This window comes from Diadema setosum, chromosome 11 (assembly GCF_964275005.1).
Source record: "Diadema setosum chromosome 11, eeDiaSeto1, whole genome shotgun sequence".
Taxonomy (NCBI): Eukaryota; Metazoa; Echinodermata; class Echinoidea; order Diadematoida; family Diadematidae; genus Diadema; species Diadema setosum.
The window spans coordinates 3,909,720-3,933,263 of record NC_092695.1 but is presented as its reverse complement, the minus strand read 5'-3'; the positions used below and the strand labels follow the sequence as shown (position 1 = coordinate 3,933,263).

At 40.0% G+C, this 23,544-nt stretch overlaps 1 protein-coding gene and 1 pseudogene across 1 annotated transcript in view; both read right to left on the bottom strand.

Annotated features, from left to right (window-relative positions):
- The window catches only part of LOC140235494 (DNA repair protein RAD50-like), a 74,234-nt gene that overhangs the window by 15,153 nt on the left and 35,537 nt on the right, over positions 1-23,544 (bottom strand). The window contains exons 19-33 of the mRNA XM_072315520.1: positions 21,744-21,856; positions 21,100-21,198; positions 20,116-20,202; positions 18,436-18,528; positions 17,023-17,148; positions 14,905-15,040; positions 13,296-13,409; positions 12,126-12,218; positions 11,031-11,178; positions 9,630-9,687; positions 8,538-8,739; positions 7,388-7,417; positions 1,971-2,051; positions 1,415-1,473; positions 174-321 (exon numbers count right to left, since the gene is read on the bottom strand). Of these exons, the coding sequence (XP_072171621.1) occupies positions 174-321; positions 1,415-1,473; positions 1,971-2,051; positions 7,388-7,417; positions 8,538-8,739; positions 9,630-9,687; positions 11,031-11,178; positions 12,126-12,218; positions 13,296-13,409; positions 14,905-15,040; positions 17,023-17,148; positions 18,436-18,528; positions 20,116-20,202; positions 21,100-21,198; positions 21,744-21,856 (1,587 nt within the window). The remainder of the gene's footprint in view (positions 1-173; positions 322-1,414; positions 1,474-1,970; positions 2,052-7,387; positions 7,418-8,537; positions 8,740-9,629; positions 9,688-11,030; positions 11,179-12,125; positions 12,219-13,295; positions 13,410-14,904; positions 15,041-17,022; positions 17,149-18,435; positions 18,529-20,115; positions 20,203-21,099; positions 21,199-21,743; positions 21,857-23,544) is intronic.
- On the bottom strand, positions 3,997-5,071 carry LOC140235493 (uncharacterized; annotated as a pseudogene).

Below are 23,544 nucleotides of genomic sequence, written 5' to 3'. Positions count from 1 at the left end.
TTTCATACTGGAGAATTTTAGTAAACTGCAGTTTTTAGATAAGTTTGTAGAAGAGAGGACTAGTGGCTATCATGATATCTCAAAGGCAGGGTTGCTACAGATTATCTAAAATGTATTGGAATGTCCACATCATTATTCCTCATTTACAGTATCATAGAGGTTAAAGGTCACACCCTTTGGTTACTGATGTCATCTTTGAGCTGGTCAATGTTGGTCTGAAGATCCTTTAATTCTCGGCTCAGTTGCTCCAGGTTTTGAGCTAGGTCCACAAGTTTCTCTTGAACTTGTTGAAGCTGTTCTCCTTTTCCTTCTGTCTCATAGCTGATGGAAAGAGAGAGCATGTCACTTGAAATCACGAAACTTGTATATCAGAATCTAGTGAGCTCGGCACATAGTCTATGGGTATCTGAGAATCTCATACAAAATGGGTTAAGATTGAGGAAAATGTTTTATAATATCCCTCACGTACACAATGTACATTTAGTACAACGCGTTGTGGAGTATCTGAGTATTCTCTCCATTTACCACTCTCGCAGTATTGTCTGACAAGGCTGCTTTTATGTAGGGTTTTTGTCTTAGGACCAGTAACAAAATGAAGAAATTTTGATACGTTGTAAAAGATGTTTTTGTCCATTTCAAGCCTTTAGCTTTTTCAAAAATACCATAAATAGATTTTTCAAAAAACATTCATTTTATTATTACAAAACAGACCAAAAGATAGGAAAACAAAACCATTAACTTGATCCTGATACTTGCTATTCTGCATTTAATGAATGCTTTGAGTTTAAAGGGTGTGTACAGTTCTGGTCGAGGTGAAGATTTAGCTTTTAACGTTTTGTGAGATATTCAGAAACCACTCTATGAGATGTCAAAGATCATGCGGTTCTAAGGGGTATCAAAAGTTTATTCGATGAAAATCCGTTTTGAAATGGCTGAGATATCCAAAAACAAGGTGAAACAAAGAGATATTAATAAAGTTGGGGCATGTCGCCTTTTATTACTAGCACTTTTTTGGATATCTCAGCCATCTGAAAACCAATTTTCGTCAAATAAACGTTGCATCCTTCTTAAAATTACATGCTCTTTCATATTTCATAAGAGGCTTTTCATTATCTCACTTAGGAATGTTCAAAACATGAATCCCTACCTCCACCAGTACTGTACAGTCCCTTTAACATTATGGAATTGAGGTTATATCAAGCAATTATGCTCACAGTACTTCACATTATATCATCATCTATGTCACTATATTCAGACCTTTTCCTTCTATATTCTGTTACGAACCCAATGGCTATGTTAGTTTAGAGAGGAAAGAAGGAGGCTATGCTGCGATGCACATGGTAATGTTGACCGGCTTTCTTGAAATGACCTGTCACTAAGATGATGAAAAAAGGAGACTTACAACCATACGTACCTTGCAATGTTCCTGGTACAAATGCGAATGTCTCGCAGCTGGGAGTTCACTTTGTCAATCTGTGAAGAAAATATAAAAATTGATCATTAAACTCGTCTTCCTTTTTTCATTCTTAAGAGACAGTTTGGCTTTGAATAATACATTGTATTTAATCCACTTGTAACAAAGCCTAGGTACATGTATATAAACCCGTTGAGGATGAGTCCCGTGTAAACTCGAGCAAGTGTCTATGGGAAATGCATGTTGTAGCAAAATCAGTCCGTCCTCAACGGGTTAATTCAATATAACACGCACATACACACAAACACACAAATTGTACAACATCTGAAAGTAATACCTCCATTTCTTTTGTGAGATATCACTGGAAAAAAAAATTATTTATGCATGCATAGCTATCAAGACAAGTGGGCAACTTTATAAAGAGGAGAAAAAAAGCACTGGGGAATAGAAGAATCATAGAATAAAAGTCAGAGAATTCGGCATAAGTACAAGTTGAAGCAGAAAGAAAAAACATACATGTTGGATATGTGTTCAATTTGGATGCCTCGCTGCTTACCTGTTCCAGAACGACCTTGATTTCCTCTTCTTTCTTCTTGATGATTGCCCTTTTCTCCTGATCCAAGCTTTTCAACTTGTCCTGGGTAAATATGGATTGTATTCACTCTCAGTCAACATATTGCTTATCAAAAGAAATGATCCTTGTAAAATATAGATTGCATTCATCATTAATTGACATATTGCTCATACCAAAATTATGATCAGATCACTTGCTAGGTCTGCAGGAAGGAGCACTTTGGTAATTCTTTTGAGCTACATCATTGAGCAAACTGCAGTTAGGTGATCTAGGGCAAGTTTACCATCCTACATTGCCATCCTAGAATGTATTATAAAATAGTTCTCCCTTTTTTTCTGTCATTTTTCTTCCACACCTGTAAGATACCTGTCAGGCACATATCACAAAATATATATGGAGTCAAAAGGGGCCTGAGCTTTCGATCCTAGCAGAATCTTCGTCAGAGGCAAAATGACAAACATGCAGGGAAAGCAATCACATATAAGGACTTTACACAACAAGAACAGACAGGGACAAGCTGGGTACACAGAACAAAGAAACAAAGGAGAGGGAGGTCATGGGCAAGGAGCCCAACAGGTAAAAGGAGGGGGATTAAAGCAGGAGGGTGGACAGACAATAGGCAGAGGAGAGGGGACAGACAAAAGGCAGAGGGGGTCAGTGATGATCATGAGGATCAAGGAGGCAACCAATGAAGGAAAAGGATGAATAGGGAGGCAACATCAAAGAAGATAGGGAACACCAGAGGGATAAAGAAAGGGAAAGAGTGAAAAAAGCAACAGCAAGAGGAAGGGAGGGGGGGGGGGGGGGGGCTGAGCAAACAGTGAGCCCTGAAAGGTGTACCAGGAGGAGGCAACAAGGGGAAGAAATCAAACATATCAAAGTGTATACATATACACACACAGTAATAATAATGACAATGAAATAACAGTAATGAAAAGAATATTGATAAAAGAAATAAAATAAAGCACATATGAAAAACTGGGGGAGAGAAAACTGTATACATTGTAAGTACACAAAAAGCAGGCAAGGCAAGATAAGCACAAGTATGTGTAAACAAACAAAACCGGGTGTGTGTGTGTGTGTATAGGTAGAAAAGGCTGTATAAAAGAGACTCGGACTAGAGGAAGGAATCAATTGGGGAAAAAAGGGTCTGCAAATGGAAAAAGGCACAAAGAAAGAACAAAATGAAATTGAAAAATGAAAAATGAAAAAGCGAATAATAATGGTGATAATAATAATTAAAAAAAAAATATATATATATATATATATTTTAGAGATATAAGAGGTGGTTAGTCATTTCCCTCCTGGATGTTGAGGCCATGGGGTTGGATGGTGTGAAGTCGTCTCATCCAGAGCTTCTCTCTGCTGGTTCTGACTGTGTCTGGACGAGTGCCTAAAGATTCAATGCCCTGTAGAGTCATATCAGTGATGGAATGATCGGGTAGATTGAAATGGTGGCCCACTGGAGTGTCGAGCTTGGCTGTGTTGACAGTAGATCTATGTCCGTAGAAGCGTCTTTTGAGTGTTGTCTTGGTTTCCCCAACATACTGGATTCTACAAATTCTGCAAGTGATGAGATACACGACATTAGTGGTGGTACAAGTGATGTTTCCCTTTGTGTGGTGAGAGAGGCCGGTAGAGTTGCTGGTGAAAGAGTCACTCTCATGGATGTGTATGCTACAAATGATGCACCTGCTGGCTGAACATTTGAATGTGCCATGCTGTAAAGGAGAAGAATTGTCAGTGAGGGAGGGTACTTCAGCACGGACGATGAGATCCTTGAGGTTGTGGGGGCGCCGGTACGCCAGGATGGGAGTATCTGGGACGGCCTGGGAGAGACGATCAGAGGTGTGAAGGATATGGTGATTATCACGAAGGATATTGTGGAGAGAGGGTAGATTGGGATGGAAAGTGGTCACGAGTGGTATTCTGTCAGTGGTGTCCTGCTTGTTGGTTTTCGGTTTGAGAACTTCAGATCTGGGGAGAGAACGAACTTTGTTGATGGCTTGTTGAACTCTCCTGGTACCGTAGCCCCTGGCTGCGAGATGTCTCTTCAGGTTCCTGGCATGGAAAGAAAACTCAGAATCCTCAGAGCAGATACGGCGAAGTCTGAGGGCTTGACTGTAAGGGATACTGGTTTTGCAGTGGCGGGGATGGCAGCTGGCTGAGTGAAGGTACTGATGGGTGTCTGTGGGTTTAGTGTAGAGAGTGGTGGTGACATGGTTAGACTCCTTTCTAACGGTGACATCGAGGAAGTTGGTCTCTTCTTGGGAGAAGTCGGAAGTGAATTTGATGGTTCTGTGGAAAGAATTGATGTGGTCAATGAAAGTATGGAGGCTTTCTTCCTCCCTGGTCCAGATGAAGAAAACGTCATCGATGTAGCGCCACCAAATCCATGGACGACAGGGCGCTGAATCTAACATCTGCTGCTCTAGCTTGGTCATGAAGAGACAGGCGAAGGAAGGAGCCATCCGGGTACCCATTGCTGTGCCAGATACCTGTAGGTAGTGCTTGTCCATGAATGTGAAGTTGTTTTTCGTCAGTACATGTGACATGAGGGATTTGATGTCAGATATGGGGGGGTTGGAATGGCCGCTGCATGTCAAAGCCTCACAGGAGGCTAGAATACCTTCATCATGGGGAATATTGGTGTAGAGAGAGGAGACGTCGAAAGTACCGATGATTGCTGTCTCGGGTATCTGGTCCTTGATGTCATCGAGCTTCCTGAGAAAGTCTGGTGTGTCATGAATGTAGGAGGGTGCGAGTGAGACAAGAGGTTTAATGTGGTGATCAACAAAGAGGGAAATGTTCTCTGTTGGGGAACCATTTCCAGAGAGGATGGGACGACCAGGATTGCCAGGTTTGTGGATCTTGGGGAGGAGATAAAATCGGGCAGGTTTGGCATTAACGGGGGAGAGAAATTTGTGAGCCTTCTTGGTGAGGTGTTCATGTTCCTTCATGTCATCGAGTGTCGACTGGATCTGTTGGGAGAAATTATCTGTGGGATCAAAGTCAAGAGGTGTGTAGTGGGAAGGATTGCGGAGATGTTTCATGGCTTCATCGATGTACTGCTGGCGGTCCATTACTACAACAGCTGATCCTTTGTCTGCGGGCTTGATGATGATGTCCGACCTGTTTTTGAGAGATGAGAGAGCCTGGCGCTCTTCCTTTGGGAGATTGTCATGTGATGCAATGTCGAGGGTATCTGCGGAGTGGACTTGAGATGAGACAGCTTCGATGTACGTTTCCAGGGAGGGAACTCTATTCTTGGGGGGAATCCATGAGCTTTTTTGATGAAAGGGCTCAGGACCAGATCTGAAGTTCTCAAACCGAAAACCAACAAGCAGGACACCACTGACAGAATACCACTCGTGACCACTTTCCATCCCAATCTACCCTCTCTCCACAATATCCTTCGTGATAATCACCATATCCTTCACACCTCTGATCGTCTCTCCCAGGCCGTCCCAGATACTCCCATCCTGGCGTACCGGCGCCCCCACAACCTCAAGGATCTCATCGTCCGTGCTGAAGTACCCTCCCTCACTGACAATTCTTCTCCTTTACAGCATGGCACATTCAAATGTTCAGCCAGCAGGTGCATCATTTGTAGCATACACATCCATGAGAGTGACTCTTTCACCAGCAACTCTACCGGCCTCTCTCACCACACAAAGGGAAACATCACTTGTACCACCACTAATGTCGTGTATCTCATCACTTGCAGAATTTGTAGAATCCAGTATGTTGGGGAAACCAAGACAACACTCAAAAGACGCTTCTACGGACATAGATCTACTGTCAACACAGCCAAGCTCGACACTCCAGTGGGCCACCATTTCAATCTACCCGATCATTCCATCACTGATATGACTCTACAGGGCATTGAATCTTTAGGCACTCGTCCAGACACAGTCAGAACCAGCAGAGAGAAGCTCTGGATGAGACGACTTCACACCATCCAACCCCATGGCCTCAACATCCAGGAGGGAAATGACTAACCACCTCTTATATCTCTAAAATATATATATATATATATATTTTTTTTTTAATTATTATTATCACCATTATTATTCGCTTTTTCATTTTTCATTTTTCAATTTCATTTTGTTCTTTCTTTGTGCCTTTTTCCATTTGCAGACCCTTTTTTCCCCAATTGATTCCTTCCTCTAGTCCGAGTCTCTTTTATACAGCCTTTTCTACCTATACACACACACACACACCCGGTTTTGTTTGTTTACACATACTTGTGCTTATCTTGCCTTGCCTGCTTTTTGTGTACTTACAATGTATACAGTTTTCTCTCCCCCAGTTTTTCATATGTGCTTTATTTTATTTCTTTTATCAATATTCTTTTCATTACTGTTATTTCATTGTCATTATTATTACTGTGTGTGTATATGTATACACTTTGATATGTTTGATTTCTTCCCCTTGTTGCCTCCTCCTGGTACACCTTTCAGGGCCTACTGTTTGCTCAGCCCCCCCCCCCCCCCCTCCCTTCCTCTTGCTGTTGCTTTTTTCACTCTTTCCCTTTCTTTATCCCTCTGGTGTTCCCTATCTTCTTTGATGTTGCCTCCCTATTCATCCTTTTCCTTCATTGGTTGCCTCCTTGATCCTCATGATCATCACTGACCCCCTCTGCCTTTTGTCTGTCCCCTCTCCTCTGCCTATTGTCTGTCCACCCTCCTGCTTTAATCCCCCTCCTTTTACCTGTTGGGCTCCTTGCCCATGACCTCCCTCTCCTTTGTTTCTTTGTTCTGTGTACCCAGCTTGTCCCTGTCTGTTCTTGTTGTGTAAAGTCCTTATATGTGATTGCTTTCCCTGCATGTTTGTCATTTTGCCTCTGACGAAGATTCTGCTAGGATCGAAAGCTCAGGCCCCTTTTGACTCCATTTTACTCCATTGGCTCGCCCTTATTGGATAAGCAGTTTTCAGCAGCTTTTTTTGCTACAAAATATATATCATAGAATATCATTTTTGAAATGCCTGTGGATAAAAGGCACAAATTTTACACTCACTCAAGAGAGTTCTCAGAGAAAGAAAGAGTGATTATAGTACCAGAAAGGTGTAGATAGAAAGAAGATTCAATGAATTCCTGGCCCTGCTTTCAAGACAATAAAATTATAAAAGTGTGTAAAACTTTTGACTGACATACAGGTCTGCCAACATTCCCACATCCAAATCAGGGAGATTCCAAACAGCAGTCAGGGAAATATCTATGTGTTACATGCATTTCAATGGACGAAAATAATTCCAAAATCAGGGAGATTTTAATATTCTCTTATTCAGACATGAACAGATTTTGACATTTTCAGGGAGACTCCTGCAGAATCAGGGAGACTTGGCAGCTCTGGACAAAGTGTATTTCATTTCATCCAGGAGGGATCTTGGTTTACCTGAATTGGCCTCTGTTCTTCTCTCGCATCCTGTTATTGCATAAAACAACATAAAAAAACAAAGAAAGAAAGAATTCAAAGCTAACAATTCAAGGAATGAAAGACATTTTCACTGACAAAGTCAATACTGTAAAAGTGGAAATTTTCGCGGTGTTGAAATTTTCGCGCATTTCGCGCAACCAGACACTAGCGCAAAAATAAAAGCGCGCAAATGTTTTTGCTTGCCATATGTACCTGTACTTGGTGTCTTGATTCCGCGGAAATAAAAACACGCGAAACTCCTCTTACCCGGCCAAGCGCGAAAAATTAGTCGCGCAAAAATAACCACTTTTACAGTACCTTATTTTGGTAATTTCCTCACGATCAACCCATAGCATCACTCTTTTCATAGCATTCCAAACTCTCTAAATGATATCGACAATCATCATTTTGCAAGTCAGTGAGTGACTATGTTTTAGTACTGGTTCTCTTGTCTTCTTGTTTTTGTGAAGAGAATGTATGACAAAGTGCAATCACTTTAATCTCCTATTCACTGATATTTTGTTAACTTGAAAAAAAGAAATCAGTCTTGTGGTAGAATTCATACATGTATTTTATATCTTACGAATTTTTCATTTTCAAAACACATCTAACTTTAATATAATATCATTATTCACGTTCAAGTGTAATAACAAACACACACACACACACCATGAGATGACATACAAAACATACAAATTACACAGAATTATATAGCCTAGGGCTTTTCTGTGAATTATATGAGCATTTTTTTAATTTTTTTATTTACTGGCATCAAATGCCATTGTATGGGCCTTTCTGTCCAATAATGCCCCAAGAAGAGGTTGTAAAATACATGTACATACATAAACTCCAGTAATGCCCCAAGAGGTCGTAAACTACATACATAAACTCTAAACAGGGGATACTTTTTAATTTGACGCTGAAAATCACTTGCTATGTTTAAATAACCTACTTTCCGCATTATTGCTGCCCCATAAATTATCAATGTTTTGACTGTGCTGTTCCACTTTCTCACTTTGCCTAATTCAGGCAATATTCCCCAGTATTAGGACACCTCCTCAAAGCTGAAACTTCTCGCTAGAACACTCTTACAGTTGCCATGGCAACCGCATCCCCTCGCATCCCTCACCTCAATCTCCCTCTTGAAGGTGATGTTGGTGGAGCTGAGCTCAGTGGCCTCTCCCTCCAGCTTCTCCCGTTTCTGGAGCTTGGCCGAGAGGCGGAGAACCTCGCTGGTGATGCTGTTGATGTTCACCCTCATCAGGTTTACGCTGTCCACATGTTCTTGGCGCTGCCGCTGCTTGGTGTTTAGGGTGTGCTTCAGCGTGTTCCTGGTCAGAAATTTATCACTTTGCATTCAGTTTCCCTTAATATCCAGAGTGATCACAAATCAGAACAATAGTAGGCACATTAAGGGCTCACAAAGCAAAAATTAACTAATTTTTGTCAGCTGTCAGTATAAATTTGTTCAAACTTTTAAAAATCAAAGACTGGATGTAGATTATGAAGCACACTCAGGGATGGCAATGTGCCTCAGTCCAACAAGATAGCCATGGCGACACAATAAGGATTTTAAAAGGGAATTACGTAAGCTCTAATAATTGACAATAGTTTCCAGATACTGTAAAAAAGTGGAAATTTTCGCGCAACTAATTTTTCACCCTCAGCCACGTAAGAAGAGTTTCGCGTGTTTTTCATTCAGCGGAATTAAGACATCAACTACTGGAACATACAGTGTACGTACAATGTACAACTGTACATCAAGCAAAAATATTTGTGTGCTTTTATTTTTGCACTACTTTCTGGTTGCGCGAAATGCACAAAAATTTCAACACTGCCAAACTTTCCACTTTTACAGTATCTATACCAATCAGTGAACAACAACATTATATTATACATCACATCAACTGGGACTATGGAACTAATATAGGCACTAATGTTGAGGCTCAAAATGACATATGTTCCAGGAATAAAAGCAAATCAAACAAATCATTTACATATCGGGATTGGTGTACATCTTTATGAAGCATTTGTTAACACACACACACACACACACACACACACACACACACACAAACACACAAGGAAAGCCACTGAACTGGGCCTCCTCTGGTTACATGTGGGAAAAGTAGCAATATATCACATTTTGATGTAAATATAGATTACATTTTGAATAAATGTAAAAAGACAAATGTAATCTGGTGTGAGTTATTTCACTTACAATTTGATCTCAACATCGTCCATCTCAGATTTCACCTGCTGCAGTGTCCTAGTGGCATCTAGGGATAAAGAAATTTTGAGCACATTCAAATGAAACCCCAGTGACTAATATTCACATTTGGAAATTGCAACAGAGGCTGGTGTAGCAGGCATGGAGAGTAGCCTTAGAGCAAGCAGCAGAAATCTAGAGAGATATGAGGCTATAAAGTATTTGACTCAGTGTGTCATGTTCACATGCTTGACTCAGTCAACATCTTGCAAACTTAGCATATTGTATCTTGCTTAGATGTTTGTGTACAACCACGAACAAATCGATATCCCACATAGTAGTAGCATAAACTGTTACAGTAGTAAGTCCCACATAAGAAACCATGAGTTACATTATTTATTGGTTTGGTGCTGTATTTTGTTTGACTTTTAATTTTTTTACTATTCATCCTCAATTCTTCATAAGGAACAAGTAAAAAGACCTTTGGTACAGAGACTATCATTATGACACCATCCAGAACTTCAGTGCATATCTTTAATACATGTCTGGTTTGAGAAAAATTAGATAAACCTGAATAAGTTTAAATCTGCTTAAAATCGGAAAGAAATTTGTTAAAATTTGCAAAGTCGACAGAAACAAGAAATTTGAACGACTAAAGTAAGTTCCCAGTTTTTTCAGATCAATAATGGATTAAGCAACTAAGAGGCATTTGAAAATTCTGCCATTGAAACCAACAATCGTATATGCATAATCAAAGGCTTGGACTAAAGTACAGTAGAACCTCAGTTATCCCGCCACGTCAGGACTGGAGGGCGTCCAGATAATCAATTTGGTCATATAAGAGAGATATGCTCAAATAAAGCACTTTTTAGCATATCATGGTGGGGGTATAAATGTACATTTGTACAAATATGTTACTACATTAGCCAATTTGCTATTAAATATCACAATTATCTGCATGACATTGTCATGTTTCATACATCGTAACTTGCTATTGATTTTAAACAAAATATTAAGTAAAATATCCCTCAATGTATTGTTTGTTTGATTGATATTGACTGACAATGAGATTGATATTGCGACTCGTCAAATACTGGCGCTGCATTGTAGTGTAACCACTGCTGTGCACTCAGTACCGGTCACAAGCGCGACACCAGTCATTGACATCGTCTCATGAACCGACTTAAAAGTTACAGTCTACTGCAATGATTGGAATATATCCTGTCATGTATTCGCACCATGATGATTGAACGTGTGTTTGTTTTGAGTGAAATACATGAAAACACAAAAAGAAATGTCAGCCAGTCGACGTCTGGATAACAGAGAATCCAGTTAATTGATGGCTGGGTAATGGAGATCCTACTGTAATAGATTCTGCCCCTGATTCAATGAGTTAAAGAAATGAATTTTGACCTGAGCCAGACAGGTGTTTGGACTGCTCCCCAATCTTCCTCTCCAGATCCCGCAGCTCACTGAGAGTCTTCTCCAGCACCTGGATGTCTGGCTGGATGTCCCTGGCCATCGCCTCGTCCGTCTGAAGGACTGCTAACTCTTCCTCACCCTATGGAGAAGCAAGCAGTGCAGTGCATCAAATCAGGGCCTGTTAGATTGTGTGGACATGACAGCGGTCAGGCCGCCTGAAAGTGCAAGCCCACTGTTCCCTGCGACTCCCATCGATGCTAGAGTAAAACCATTTTAGATATCAGTCGACGGTGAGTATGAGTCCGACAGATGTGGTGACATCATAATCATCATCCTAAGTACAAGCTGCACACGCTGCCCGTCCTCAATCTGGGAAGACCTGAAATCCTTCAAGGACATGTTCTCGATTCTGGGGGTGGAAGTGCCTGAAAACCTGGAGCACGCGCAGTATCATGAAATGACATCATCACGTCACAGTCCACATTCTGGGTGTGACATCTAAAAGTCCCTATTAAAAGTCTGAAAGGGACACTCCGTCCGTATGAAAACAGAAGAATCAGAGAAGTAAATCGGTGAAAATCTAGGGACACATACAGAAAAGAAGAAGTTATGAACTGTGAAAGTATGGAGAGCAAAAACAAACTGGTTGGTGTGTGTAACTTACAATGTAGGTGCTGAGCATCTCTCTATTCTGTGTGTACACAAGGTTTCACTAAAATTATTCAAATTTTTCTTGAGAGAAAAATGTTCTTTGGACCTGCATTTGGAATATTGTATGTTATGCATTTTTGTGTGTCCTCATCTGTGGATAAGTACTGTCTCTGCCCAGATTTTTCAGAAAAATACAGGTAGAAAATTAAAACCAGGTTTTGACCACAACTGAATGAATAATGACACACTGTCATCATTTTTCTTAGAGAAAAACTACTGTGAAGGTGTGAAGATTTCCTATGACTATATTAATTTCATTACAACTATTTTGGTGACAATATAATTTTAACATCTCATCAAACTTAATGAAAAATATTTATAATGCAATGTACCTTTTCTCTACTTCACTGTAATATGGAGGATGTCTCTCCTTACCTCTTCAATAGTCCTCCTGAGTTTCTCAATTTCAGCATTCACCGATGCCAGTTGGGTATTCAGGTCTGGAATTTCTTGTGACAGCTTGGTTGCCTGTAACATTGTCAAGGTCAGTATTATGTCAAGAATAATGGATGACTTGCAAAAATCCATAATTTTATATACATCTTGATACTGAGTCAGCATCAAATCATTGCCCTTTACACTGCTACAATACAAATAACAATATAGCATACTTGCCAACATTTCAAGATAAATATCTTACTCGTGGATTGCAAAAATCTTATCTTATATGCAAACTGAAGTTAAAAATCTTACTTTCAGTCAAATCCTCAGAAAATACACATGAAAGGTATATCTAAATATTTTTTAAAAATCTGATTTCTCTGACAGAAAATCTGATTTTGCTATTTTTAACGTAAAAAATCTTTAATACCGAATCTGATAATATCTTACTAGTTGGCAAGTATGATATAGGCAGTGACACTTAAAAAAAAATGAAGTCATTTATAATTCCATCATTTCACTCTGAGACTTCATCATTTTCATTATCTTAAAATTCAATATCACAACTGTCACTGTCGTTTCAAATCATGTCGATGTCAAGTACATGTACAATTGTATCATTCTCCTGAATGTAACAATCTTAATCATTACAGTCATTACCTACGGTGTCAGTGTCATTGCTATGACTGTGAACACGCCCAATTCAATACAAGATTCTTAAAAATTGAAAGAAGAATTATTTCAAAGATGAACTGTGTGATGGAAGAAAGCTTGGTTACCAGATAAACATAGGATTGAGTAAATTGGCTCTGATGTTCAGATACATACATGAGATTAAGCATTTAAACATAGTAGGTCATTTCAAGGAATAATGCTAACATGGTTTTTGAATAGAAGAGAAAAATTAGTTCAAGACTTTTCCAAGCCTTTATTTTTTTTGAATAAACATTAAACTTCTTATCTTGCTTTTAAGTTTTCACTCACTGTAATTTTCTTGGCGTAGCTATGAAGTTAACACGCTGTAGTGTCTAGCTCTATTAGGTTAATTCTGTTAAGACCACTGCCTTAGAATACCACTGTTAATGTACATGACTGTTTACCTTCAGCTAGTTGTGATAGGTTTCATTACTAGATACTGCTAGTCCCAAGATATTGAATACTCACAGTTTGCTTGATTGGTTTCAGGCCTATGAGATGTTGGTATTTGTTCCTCTGCTTGTCAATGGTACGCTCCTTTTCCTTCATCTTGCTGGGTGCCAAGCGGAGCTTGTCTTGAAGCTGCATCAAACAAGATGAGTTTTGGGCTTTAATAGTAAGTACAATTTGTACTACAAACACGTCACTCACTCGTAACAGGTACAAGACAGAGTAAACATACTAACTTAGAAAAAATAAAGAAAAGAAATGTGTAAATGGAAACTTTGTACTACAATGTAGCTTGGCTTTGCAGGAGTTGTAAATAAAATCATGCATTTAACAAGTACAATAGGACACAATTTATTTTGTTGATTCCCCCCCCCCCCAAAAAAAAAAAAAAAAAAAAAAAAAAAAAAAGCTGCATCAGTCCACAAGCATGAGTACAGCATTCTGGATATTCAAATTAATTGAATTCTTGCAACAAGTTGTTTTTATCGCAACCGATTGACCTCCTAGCAACCTGACAGGCGTCTTATCCTTATAAGGATTAGAACCAGCACTGGCTGTTGGGCAGAAGCTTGGTGGTCTAGTGGATACGACACATGAAGTTGAACTTGTTTTTCCAACACAAGAAAAGTGATTCCAAACTATATCACGTCCATCTAGTAAGCTCAGAAAACAAAACAAAACTAAAGAACAAAAGCAAGGCAGCCATGAAGACAAAATAAGAACAACATCCCACAGATGAGATACCGAGAGATATTTGTGACCGTGCATCACAAACAAACAAAAAGTCGCACACACTGATTTTGTGTGAGGACTGAAAATAGGTGAAATAGGTCAATCTAGCCGATCTTGACTTTTTCATATTTTCTGAAAGAGCAAGTCTTCTTCTACATCATGCTAAAATTTGGGATCATAAAGCGGGTAGGAAAGTGTGTTTTTCAGCAGTTTATTTCGAACAGTTTTTTGGTAGAATAGTGTGATTACGGTAGGTGTGTCTTTAGAGTCCCATTTTCATTTCTTAAAAACCTTGTACGCACTCTTCACTTTCAACTCTAATAACTTTTGAAAGGAAAATGCTACTGCTTTGAAAGTTGGCATTAATTATGGACAGAATGTGTTAATAAGGCAAACTTAATTTCACTTTAATCTGATAATCCCTTCATTGTTGTTACTCTAGTGGTTTACTTCCTGTTTTTTGTCCCATTCATCGCACAGCCAGCACGGCTTGGCAAAGATTTAGCACTTGAATAGACAATGTACTTCAGAGCCTCTTTTCTCAGTTCACACTTTTCCCGACTGTGTGCATTCTTTTCAATATTTAGATAGGTTAGGAGAGTCCATTTGAATTGAGTTATATATCATTTTAAAGCTTAAAGTCTGCTCTTTCAGAATATGCTCTTAACTAAAATTTCATTTTTTGGCGACTTTTTGTTTGTTTTGAGGTGCAGGGTCACATATGAAGAGTTTGATCACAGAACAAGTTAACTTCATTCTTTTCGATTTGAGATATTTGCAATCAAACCTGTTAGATAACAAAGAAGATAATAAGGAAATATGAGGCATTTTTAATCATAATTTCCAGAATAAAACTTCTTGTTCGTTTTGTGATGCAGGGTCACGTTAAACTCACTTCTTGAACAAGTTCCTGAACTTCCTCCCCTGAATCAAAGCCACGATGACAGAGAGGACACAGAGCTTCCGATCTCTTCAAGGAATCAATGTAACGCTGGAACAAGTGAGTGCTGCCTGTCAGTGCTCCTCGCTCACTGTGTCAAGACAACCGGTTTTAGCAAAATACTGTTAATCTTTCTGTAATTCTTTTCTTTTTTTTTTAAATTAGTGGAGTAAGATGGCTTTCAGGTCTCTACATGCTACTAATAACAGCGTAATACACAAATGCTATTAACACAGATATCAAGTGTTCAAGATATTTGCACATATCAAATTTCATGCTATGCTTGAATGATTGTTGCCAAAAAAAGAAAAATACTGGAATATTTTGCATCAGAACACAATCCTTGTTCAGCGTAGATTGATGCATACAAACATTTTGTAAAATAACACTGTCCCCCTCTGGTTCCATTTCCTTTCTTTTTTTTTCAGAGATGAAAAGAGAACAATTTGATGTGACAGATATCACAGTGCCTTTAAAAATCAGCCCTGAAATGGAAAATTCAACAAGGCTTTATTTGGAAGGACAACAGAAAAGTGTGTGGGGATGCCACAGTCTAATTCAAACGACTGAATTTGAAAACATGACTGAGTGTGACTGACATATTTACTTTGCGAGAAAAGATTATTTCTGTGCAGTACCAATGAAACTTCCAGTTCTCTTTGTAAGCAAAATATTATCAGGGTTGAAAATTTTGATGAACTATGGTAGAAAAAGACAAGGCAATCGCCAAATTGTGTCTCGCCCATTCGCGTACAAGGAATTAATATTTTTTATAACTCCCAGAAGCTAATTGACCTGCTTATGACCTTTGACCTTGTGGTGACCTTCAACACCCTAAGGGACATTTACCATCCAAGTTTGGTCACAAACGGAAAAAGGGATCAAAAGTAATGAGCCATAATCGAAATGCGCCATAAAAACTTAACATTGGGCCCTAAAAATTTGTTGACCCCTTTCTGTGACCTTTGACCTTGTGATGACCTTTAACTCCCCAGGGACATCTACCGTCTAAGTTTGGTCACAAACGGACATAGGGATCAAAAGTTATGAGCCACAATCAAAACGCGCCCTAAAAACATAACATTGGGCCCTAAAAGTTTGTTGACCCCTGTCTGTGACCTTTGACCTTGTGACGACCTTCACCTCCCCGAGGGACATCTTCCATCTAAGTTTGGTCACAAACGGACAAAGGGATCAAAAGTTATGAGCCATAAAGGAAATGCACCCTAAAAACTTAACATTGGGCCCTAAAAGTCCGTTGACCCCCGTCTGTAACCTTTAACCTTGTGGTTACCTTCAACTTCCCAAGAGACATCTACCATCACCAAAGTTTGATTGCCATTGTACAGTTTGTAGCAACATGTGCCGAGTTACATGTGATAAGAGAGTCTTCCAAGTAAACTTTAACGCATGATCTCAAATGACCTTTGACCTTATCATGTGACCTCTTACGGCACCATAACATGAAGGTACCCCTAGTGCATCCATCACCCAAGTTTGATTGCCATTGTAGCAACATGTGTCGAGTTACGTGTGATAAGAGAGTCTTGCAAGTAAACTTTAACGTATGACCTCAAATGACCTTTGACCTTATCCTGTGACCTCCAACAGCACCATAACATGAAGGTACCCCTAGTGCATCTATGACCCAAGTTAGGTTGTAATCCAAGCAACTTATGTGAAGTTATTTGTCAAAAGAGAGTCTTGCAGGTAAACTTTAACATAGAAAAGAGAGTCTTGCACATACTCTTTAATATATGACCTCAAATGACCTTTGACATCATCACATGACCTCCGACAACACCATAACATGAAGATACCCCTAGTGCTTCTATCACCCAAGTGTGGCTGCCATTGCTGTAACAGTTGCCAAGTTATGCATCATAAGAGAGTCTTGCAGGTAAACTTTAACATTTGTGACGGACGACGGACGACGGACGGACGACGGACGGACGACGGACGGACGACGGACGGACGACGGACGGACGACGGACGGACGCCATTTGGATCCCTTAGTCTCGCCTTCACCTCCGGTGGGCAAGACAAAAATGAAAAGAAAACAATGTTGCTTACTTCTGAAGATTGTTGATTGATTGCTGCAGCTCCTCCAAAGTCTCGTCAATGTCTTGACTCCCACACGCTGACATCAGCTTCTCCTTATTCTCTCGAAGTTCATCCTCTTTTTTCCTCAGTTGGTTCCTAGACGACGGACACAAGGGGTCAGTACAGAGCACTTGCGTGATGCCTACAGACTGAACAACTTGATGACTAAGACCCCGTTTACAGTGCGAGGCTCGGCTGTGGCCGAGCCGCGGCCGAGCCCTTCTTCATTTCATTGTAAACGCGCAAAAGGCCAAATGCGAGGCCAAAATTGGTCGCGCATTTTGCCACGCTCTGGAGGTGGTCTGGAGGTGGTCTCGGCCGCGGCTCTGCCGCGGCCGAGCCCGGCCTCTTCTTGGCGTAAACGCAGACTGGGCCAAATGCGCGGCCAATTTTAGTCTGGCTTCCAAACCCTCTGCCTGTACTATTTCGCTATTCAGGATATTAACCCCCTAAACGTCGAAAACTAGTATAGTTTAAGGTGGTTTTGTCCTGCACAGGATTTTTTCCTTCGGCAAAGGCCTTTGCCCGAACAGCGAGTTTGTCGCCACAGAATTCAGTTGGCAAAGGGTCTGAAAACCAGACAATACCAAATTGCGTTTGTTTACAAGCAGAGCGCCACTACGATAAAATATTGAAAGGTTTGAATTAAAAGCGCCGCCGAGCCTAGCAGTGTAAACAGACAAAATTGCGAGGCTCGGCCGCGCAATTGAGGCCGGGCTCGGCCATGGCCGAGCCGCAGCCGAGCCCGGCCCCGCACTGTAAACGGGGTCAAAGTTTACAATCTGATTTACAATGCTGAGATAACGGGCTGGCTTCTTGGTATTAACCTTTCTATCGCTTCAAACCAAGAGAACGACCAGTTTTGCGACATGAACATACAGTGCACTCCCGTTATAATGAACGAGGATAAATTGAAATTCCGATTACAACAAAGTAAAAAATCAGACCGCAACATTATACACTCTGTGCATTTTTTTTGTTTATTTATTCAGTTATAATGATATTTTGATATAACGAAAGAAAACTGCCGGTCCCTAGTAGCAAGTGCACTTACTACTAGGTTGGAAAAGAAGTAAATTGGACAAAAATACATGCAGTTATGAAACAGAAAGATAATAGATATTGATAGAAGAAACTCTAGTATTTCAATCAAAGTCATTTTCTGGGCAGCAGAACACAAATAAATATGAATTTAGATCACAAATGCGGATAGCCTCATTTACATTTTTGGAATCTGATATACCGGTTCCTGTGAGGAACAAGTTACACTTGCACACAGGACCAGTTTAGTTGGTCTTGGTGGACCTCAAAGCCAGGGTCTGCTTGATGGCAAAGAAGGCATTCTAAAGACTGAGCTACCCTCATGGCTGCCCTACATCTCACCTTAGAGAATCTCGACTTGCTTCTTTGGCACCAAGCTGAACTTTGGCCCCATGTAACTTGTTGGCACAGCTCTTCACTTCCTCTGACTTTTGACTAGAAACATGAAAGAAGTGGATGGTAACAGATGAGATGTTTGCTCTAAGTTTACTGCATTATTATGTCCCCCTTCGGAAATTTGACTCTTTTTACTGAGCAAACTTTTAGGTGGTTAAACAGAAAATTAATCACTTGACTATAATATGCTTTTTGCAGAATCATAAAAAGAACATGAACTCTCATGTAGACGTCTAATCCAACATAAGTCTATCTCCAAATCCCAGGACCCGCAGAGTCACTCCCAGATGCTGAACATTCCTCATGCACGTACCCTCATCTACCAGAGAAGTTTTATTCCGGACACAACACGACTATGGAACAGCCTACCAGACCTAGACAGAAAGATCCGTCTGTCCGGAGGACTCTTTTCCATTTTGCCATTAACGCTGTCCTCCGTAGACAGACGGAAGGTATCAGTACCCATTGCTGTGGGGATGTTCTTAACCACTGTCTCTATGGAAAATTGGGTGAGGTACATGTACCTCACCCTTCTCGATTGCGTCTAATTCACGGCCCTAGGTCAGCAAATTTAAGCTTGAATAGTGAAATCAACTATTCAAGAATACACTACACTCACCAGATTAATGAATAATCAAACATTTTGGTAGAATTTTCAACATAAAACACACATCAACCAGTCCGTCGCGTCGTCACGTTTAAACTGCAGAAACATATAGTATGAATCTATTAGCCAATCACATGCGAGGTAGTTTCTACGTGTTTTTTCACTAAAACACGTACCTCGCATTTGATTGGCTTACAGATTCAAAATGGCGACTTACAGCAAGCGAACGGCCATGTTGCGATATGGATAAAATTTCTGCGTTATAACTGAGTTACTGTGAGTATTTCGATTGCACAATGTGAAAAATTTACCCCAAATATTGCTGCATAATGTGTCATGTCATGTCAAACTTGTTTGAATGTAAAAAAGCTGTCTGAAATTTGGTTTATCGTAACGTTTGATCTGTGCGTGACTGCTCCTCACAGGAGCTGGCATCAGTGACTTCGGTCTGTATACGGAGGGGATCCGTGAAGCCAGACGTAGTCTCCGCGGAACATTCCCCGACGGACAGATACAGACCGATTTTTCGGTCAAACCAGACCAAGCCATCAATTGCACCTCTACTTTAATGTTCAAGGAAGAGGTGAAACATCTCCAGCTCCGCTAGGTGGCAGGAGCAGTTTTTAGCAGCACATGTTTGAATTAGCACTGTATATGTAATGTGCCTTCACAGCAAACATTTTGGAATACACTGTACATGCATGTCCCTTGCACCACACCAGTACGCTGTTACACCACAAGGTTGTATGTACTTTACTGAAAGGAGAAGAAGAAGAACATAATTATCAAATTGTACACAAATATATATAAATTTGATACCTTTTTTACTTGGAAAAGAAACAATAACTGATTTCCTCCAGTGATCTAATGACTGCCTTAAAGTGCAATCAAGGCTACTGCATGGCATTAAAGATCAAATTTTCCACCACAGACAAATCAAAATACCATTTTGGTATTTAAATATTCTTATGCATATCATGTCACAGCTAGAAGAAGGAATTCAGTCTTGGCTAACTTACATCAAGTAGTCACGCAGCTTGCCTCGTACATTCTCTGAAGGAAAGTGTCCAAGGAGATGAAGCATGTCATCTTCTCGTTTGTTTCTCCTGCAAGAGAGAAACGCATGATAAGAATAAGAAAGGTTCATAGCTCATAAACTCACTCCAAGAACATGATATTGAAATTTATAGAATGGGTAGCGAGAATCCTGCAATCTGATTGGTCGAGAGCTATGTGTTCATTTTTACTGGCTGCACGCTGGTCATAGTGGTAAACATGTTATCGCGCACTTAGCAAGAGTACGCGTACTTGTAACAAAGGTTCGCGCACTAAAGCAAGCGTTCGCGCACTCAGCTTGGCCATGCATCCAGTAAAAACTTATGCATGGCTGGCCATGCATCCAGTAAAAACGGTAAGTACGGGTATGCATGCCCTTTACGGAAAGCCAAAAGGAAATGCATCCAGTAATTTTGTCATCGGGTAACACGATAGAAAACTGGGTTTTTGACAAGAAAATTACCCATTCTATAAATCAAATGACGCACATGTCTTTTCGTGCGTCAGTCGGAATATAGTGTGCATGCGGTAACTATGGAATTTAGCCTAAACCCACTCGGCTTCGCCTCGTGGGTTAAGCATTCCATAGTTACCTTATGCACACAATTCCGACTGACGCACTCAGACCTGTGCGTCATTTGTATACTAGAATCAGTTAATATCAACTGAAACAAGGAACACAGGTTTTTCTTCTCATAGGGCACTATGTGTCTGGTTGACACCACTTGCTGACTATTGCAAGTCTCCTAGGGCAGACCATGAGGGGTTGGCATCTCTCACACATTTTTCATGTGTGTATTTGGGACGGACCACTTTACCTGGTTGCATCTTGCTCTTTGGAAGGAGTGAAGTGGGGGCATGGGAAATCACTGGGTGGGGTAGGGTAGGAGTCATGGTGATGGGGTGGCGTGAAAAAAGAAGGGGTGTCGAGGCGGGAGCAAACTTACACTCTTCTGATTTGATCCTCCTTGGCATTCTTGTCTTTCTGCAACATCTCCATCTTCACTCTGGCTTGTGACTGGGATGAGATCGTTGTAAGCTCATTGCTAATCACGGGACAAAACAAGGTGGCAACAGATAGTAAGACGGTATTTTCTCATGGATCTTGACCCAGCTAGTCTTAGTGCAAGTCATTATAAGTGCTTTGTTTGCCACGGAGCGAATTTGCTGGTGTGTTTTCAAGATCTTGGCCAGCTGTTACAGATCTCCTGAAACCATCACAAAAGCCATATCTGGCCTTGTAGGACAGTTTCATAGGTGATGAATTTGCAATGGAAAAGCACATGAAACCATTAAATTAACCATATGTAGTCCACAAATCTGGACATACAGGACCTGTTCATGAGTGGCCAAATTTGAATTACAGTAGAAAAATAGAATCACAGTGATGGAACAAAAAATATCAGTAAGCATTATCCCATTTGAAGAAGCAACATCAATAAATTTTCTTTTGGACACAAACTTATATAACACATCTTCATTAATAATGTACTGTGGTATACACTGGTATAAGCACGGGCACCCCATGGAGTAAATCCTACATTTACAGTTTGGGATGAGAATGGCTGCAAAGGGTTTCTTTGCTACTCACGTGAGTTCACTCTTTCTCTTCTCCAGCTGACTAGTATCCCTGGCCAGTGAGTCAATCTCCCTCCTCACTTCTCCCTCATCCATACTCCTCTCCAGCTGCTGCAACTCGCTCTCCTACAAGAAAAGGCAGATGGGAAAAATTACTCCGAGAATGAAGCACAAAAAGCAGACATTAAAGGGACTGTACAGTTCTTGTTGAGGTGAGGATTTAGCTTTTAACGTTTTGCAAGATATTCAGAAACCACTCTATGAGATGTCAAAGAGCATGCAATTCTAAGGGGTGTCAAACATTTATTTGAGGAAATTCGGTTTTTTCAAATGGCTGAGATATTCAAAAACAAGGTAAAACAAAGAGATCCTGATAAAGGCATGGCCTGTCGCCTTTTATCATCATCTCTTTTTTGGATATCTCAGCCATTTGAAAACCAATTTTTATCAAATAAACGTTAAATCCTTCTTAAATTACATAGTTTTTCATATCTAATAAGAGGTTTCTCATTATCTCACTTAAGAATGTTATAACCATTACTGTACGGTCCCATAAAATTTGTAGGAAGTCATAGGATTTTTTTGGTACTCATGCTCTCAGAATTGGCAAATTCTTGAACACATTATTTTTGATTAATCATCTGTGCATAGAAACACTGCCTTTCTCTTCAATTACTGTTAATTTCTTTTGATGAAATACAAGCTACATGTATGCACAGCTTCAAGGTTGATCTTGTTTAACATCCATTAAAGCCATGAGGAGTAATAGCTACTTTCATATTGCTTTGTTTACCCTGATAATCATAAATCTAAGAAATAATGAATTTTATAGACTAGATTCAGATTGCTCGTCAACATAGTGAACATGCTTTCTTTCTTATACTAATTTGGCACGCACTGCAGATATCACTGCCTTATAAACAAAACAATTTGGCATGAAATTCAGATATCACTGTCTTCTAAATACAAAAAGTAATTGATTCACAATGCATTCTTCCAAATGAAATTTAAACTGTCTCACCATCACAAAATAGCGGTAAATTCACAGAAGATAGATTTTCATGACTTGTGATATGCATATCATCCACACAATATATCACTTTTTTTTTTCCCTTTGGACATTTTGAACTGAATTTACAGCTGAAGAAAAACATTTAGCTAATTTTAAGTAACATTAGACTTTCGACCTTGCATGATGTACCTATGTCAAGTTGCAATGAAATCTACTAAAGAGATTTTCCTACACTCTACATCATAACAAGCCATAATGCTCCTATCAATTATTCGGGCGGGGCTAAAAAAACAAAACAACAAGGAAAAGTAGAAATTACGCGGTGCGTAATATATGTCCCCGCCGGAAGTAGCATTTAGTAGCAAAATGTACAATATAGGTAAAAAGATCAAGGTCAAAGGTCAAAGAAGTCAAAGGTCAAAATTCTATGTAGACGTTTTGAAGCCCTCACCTAGTGCCATCACATAAAGCAAACGGAATCGAAATCGGGTTAGAAATGGCGAAGGAGTAGCAGTTTGTAGCCAATGTACAATATAGGTAAAAAAATCAAGGTCAAAGGTCAAAGAAGTCAAAGGTCAAAATTCTGTGTAGACGTTTTGAAGCCCTCACCTAGTGCCATCACATAAAGCAAATGGAATCGAAATCGGGTTAGAAATGGCGAAGGAGTAGCATTTGGTAGCAAAATGTACAATACAGGTCAAAAATCAAGGTCAAAGGTCAAAGAAGTCAAAGGTCAAAATTCTGTGTAGAAGTTTTGAAGCCCTCACCTAGTGCCATCACTTAAAGCAAACGGAATTGTAAT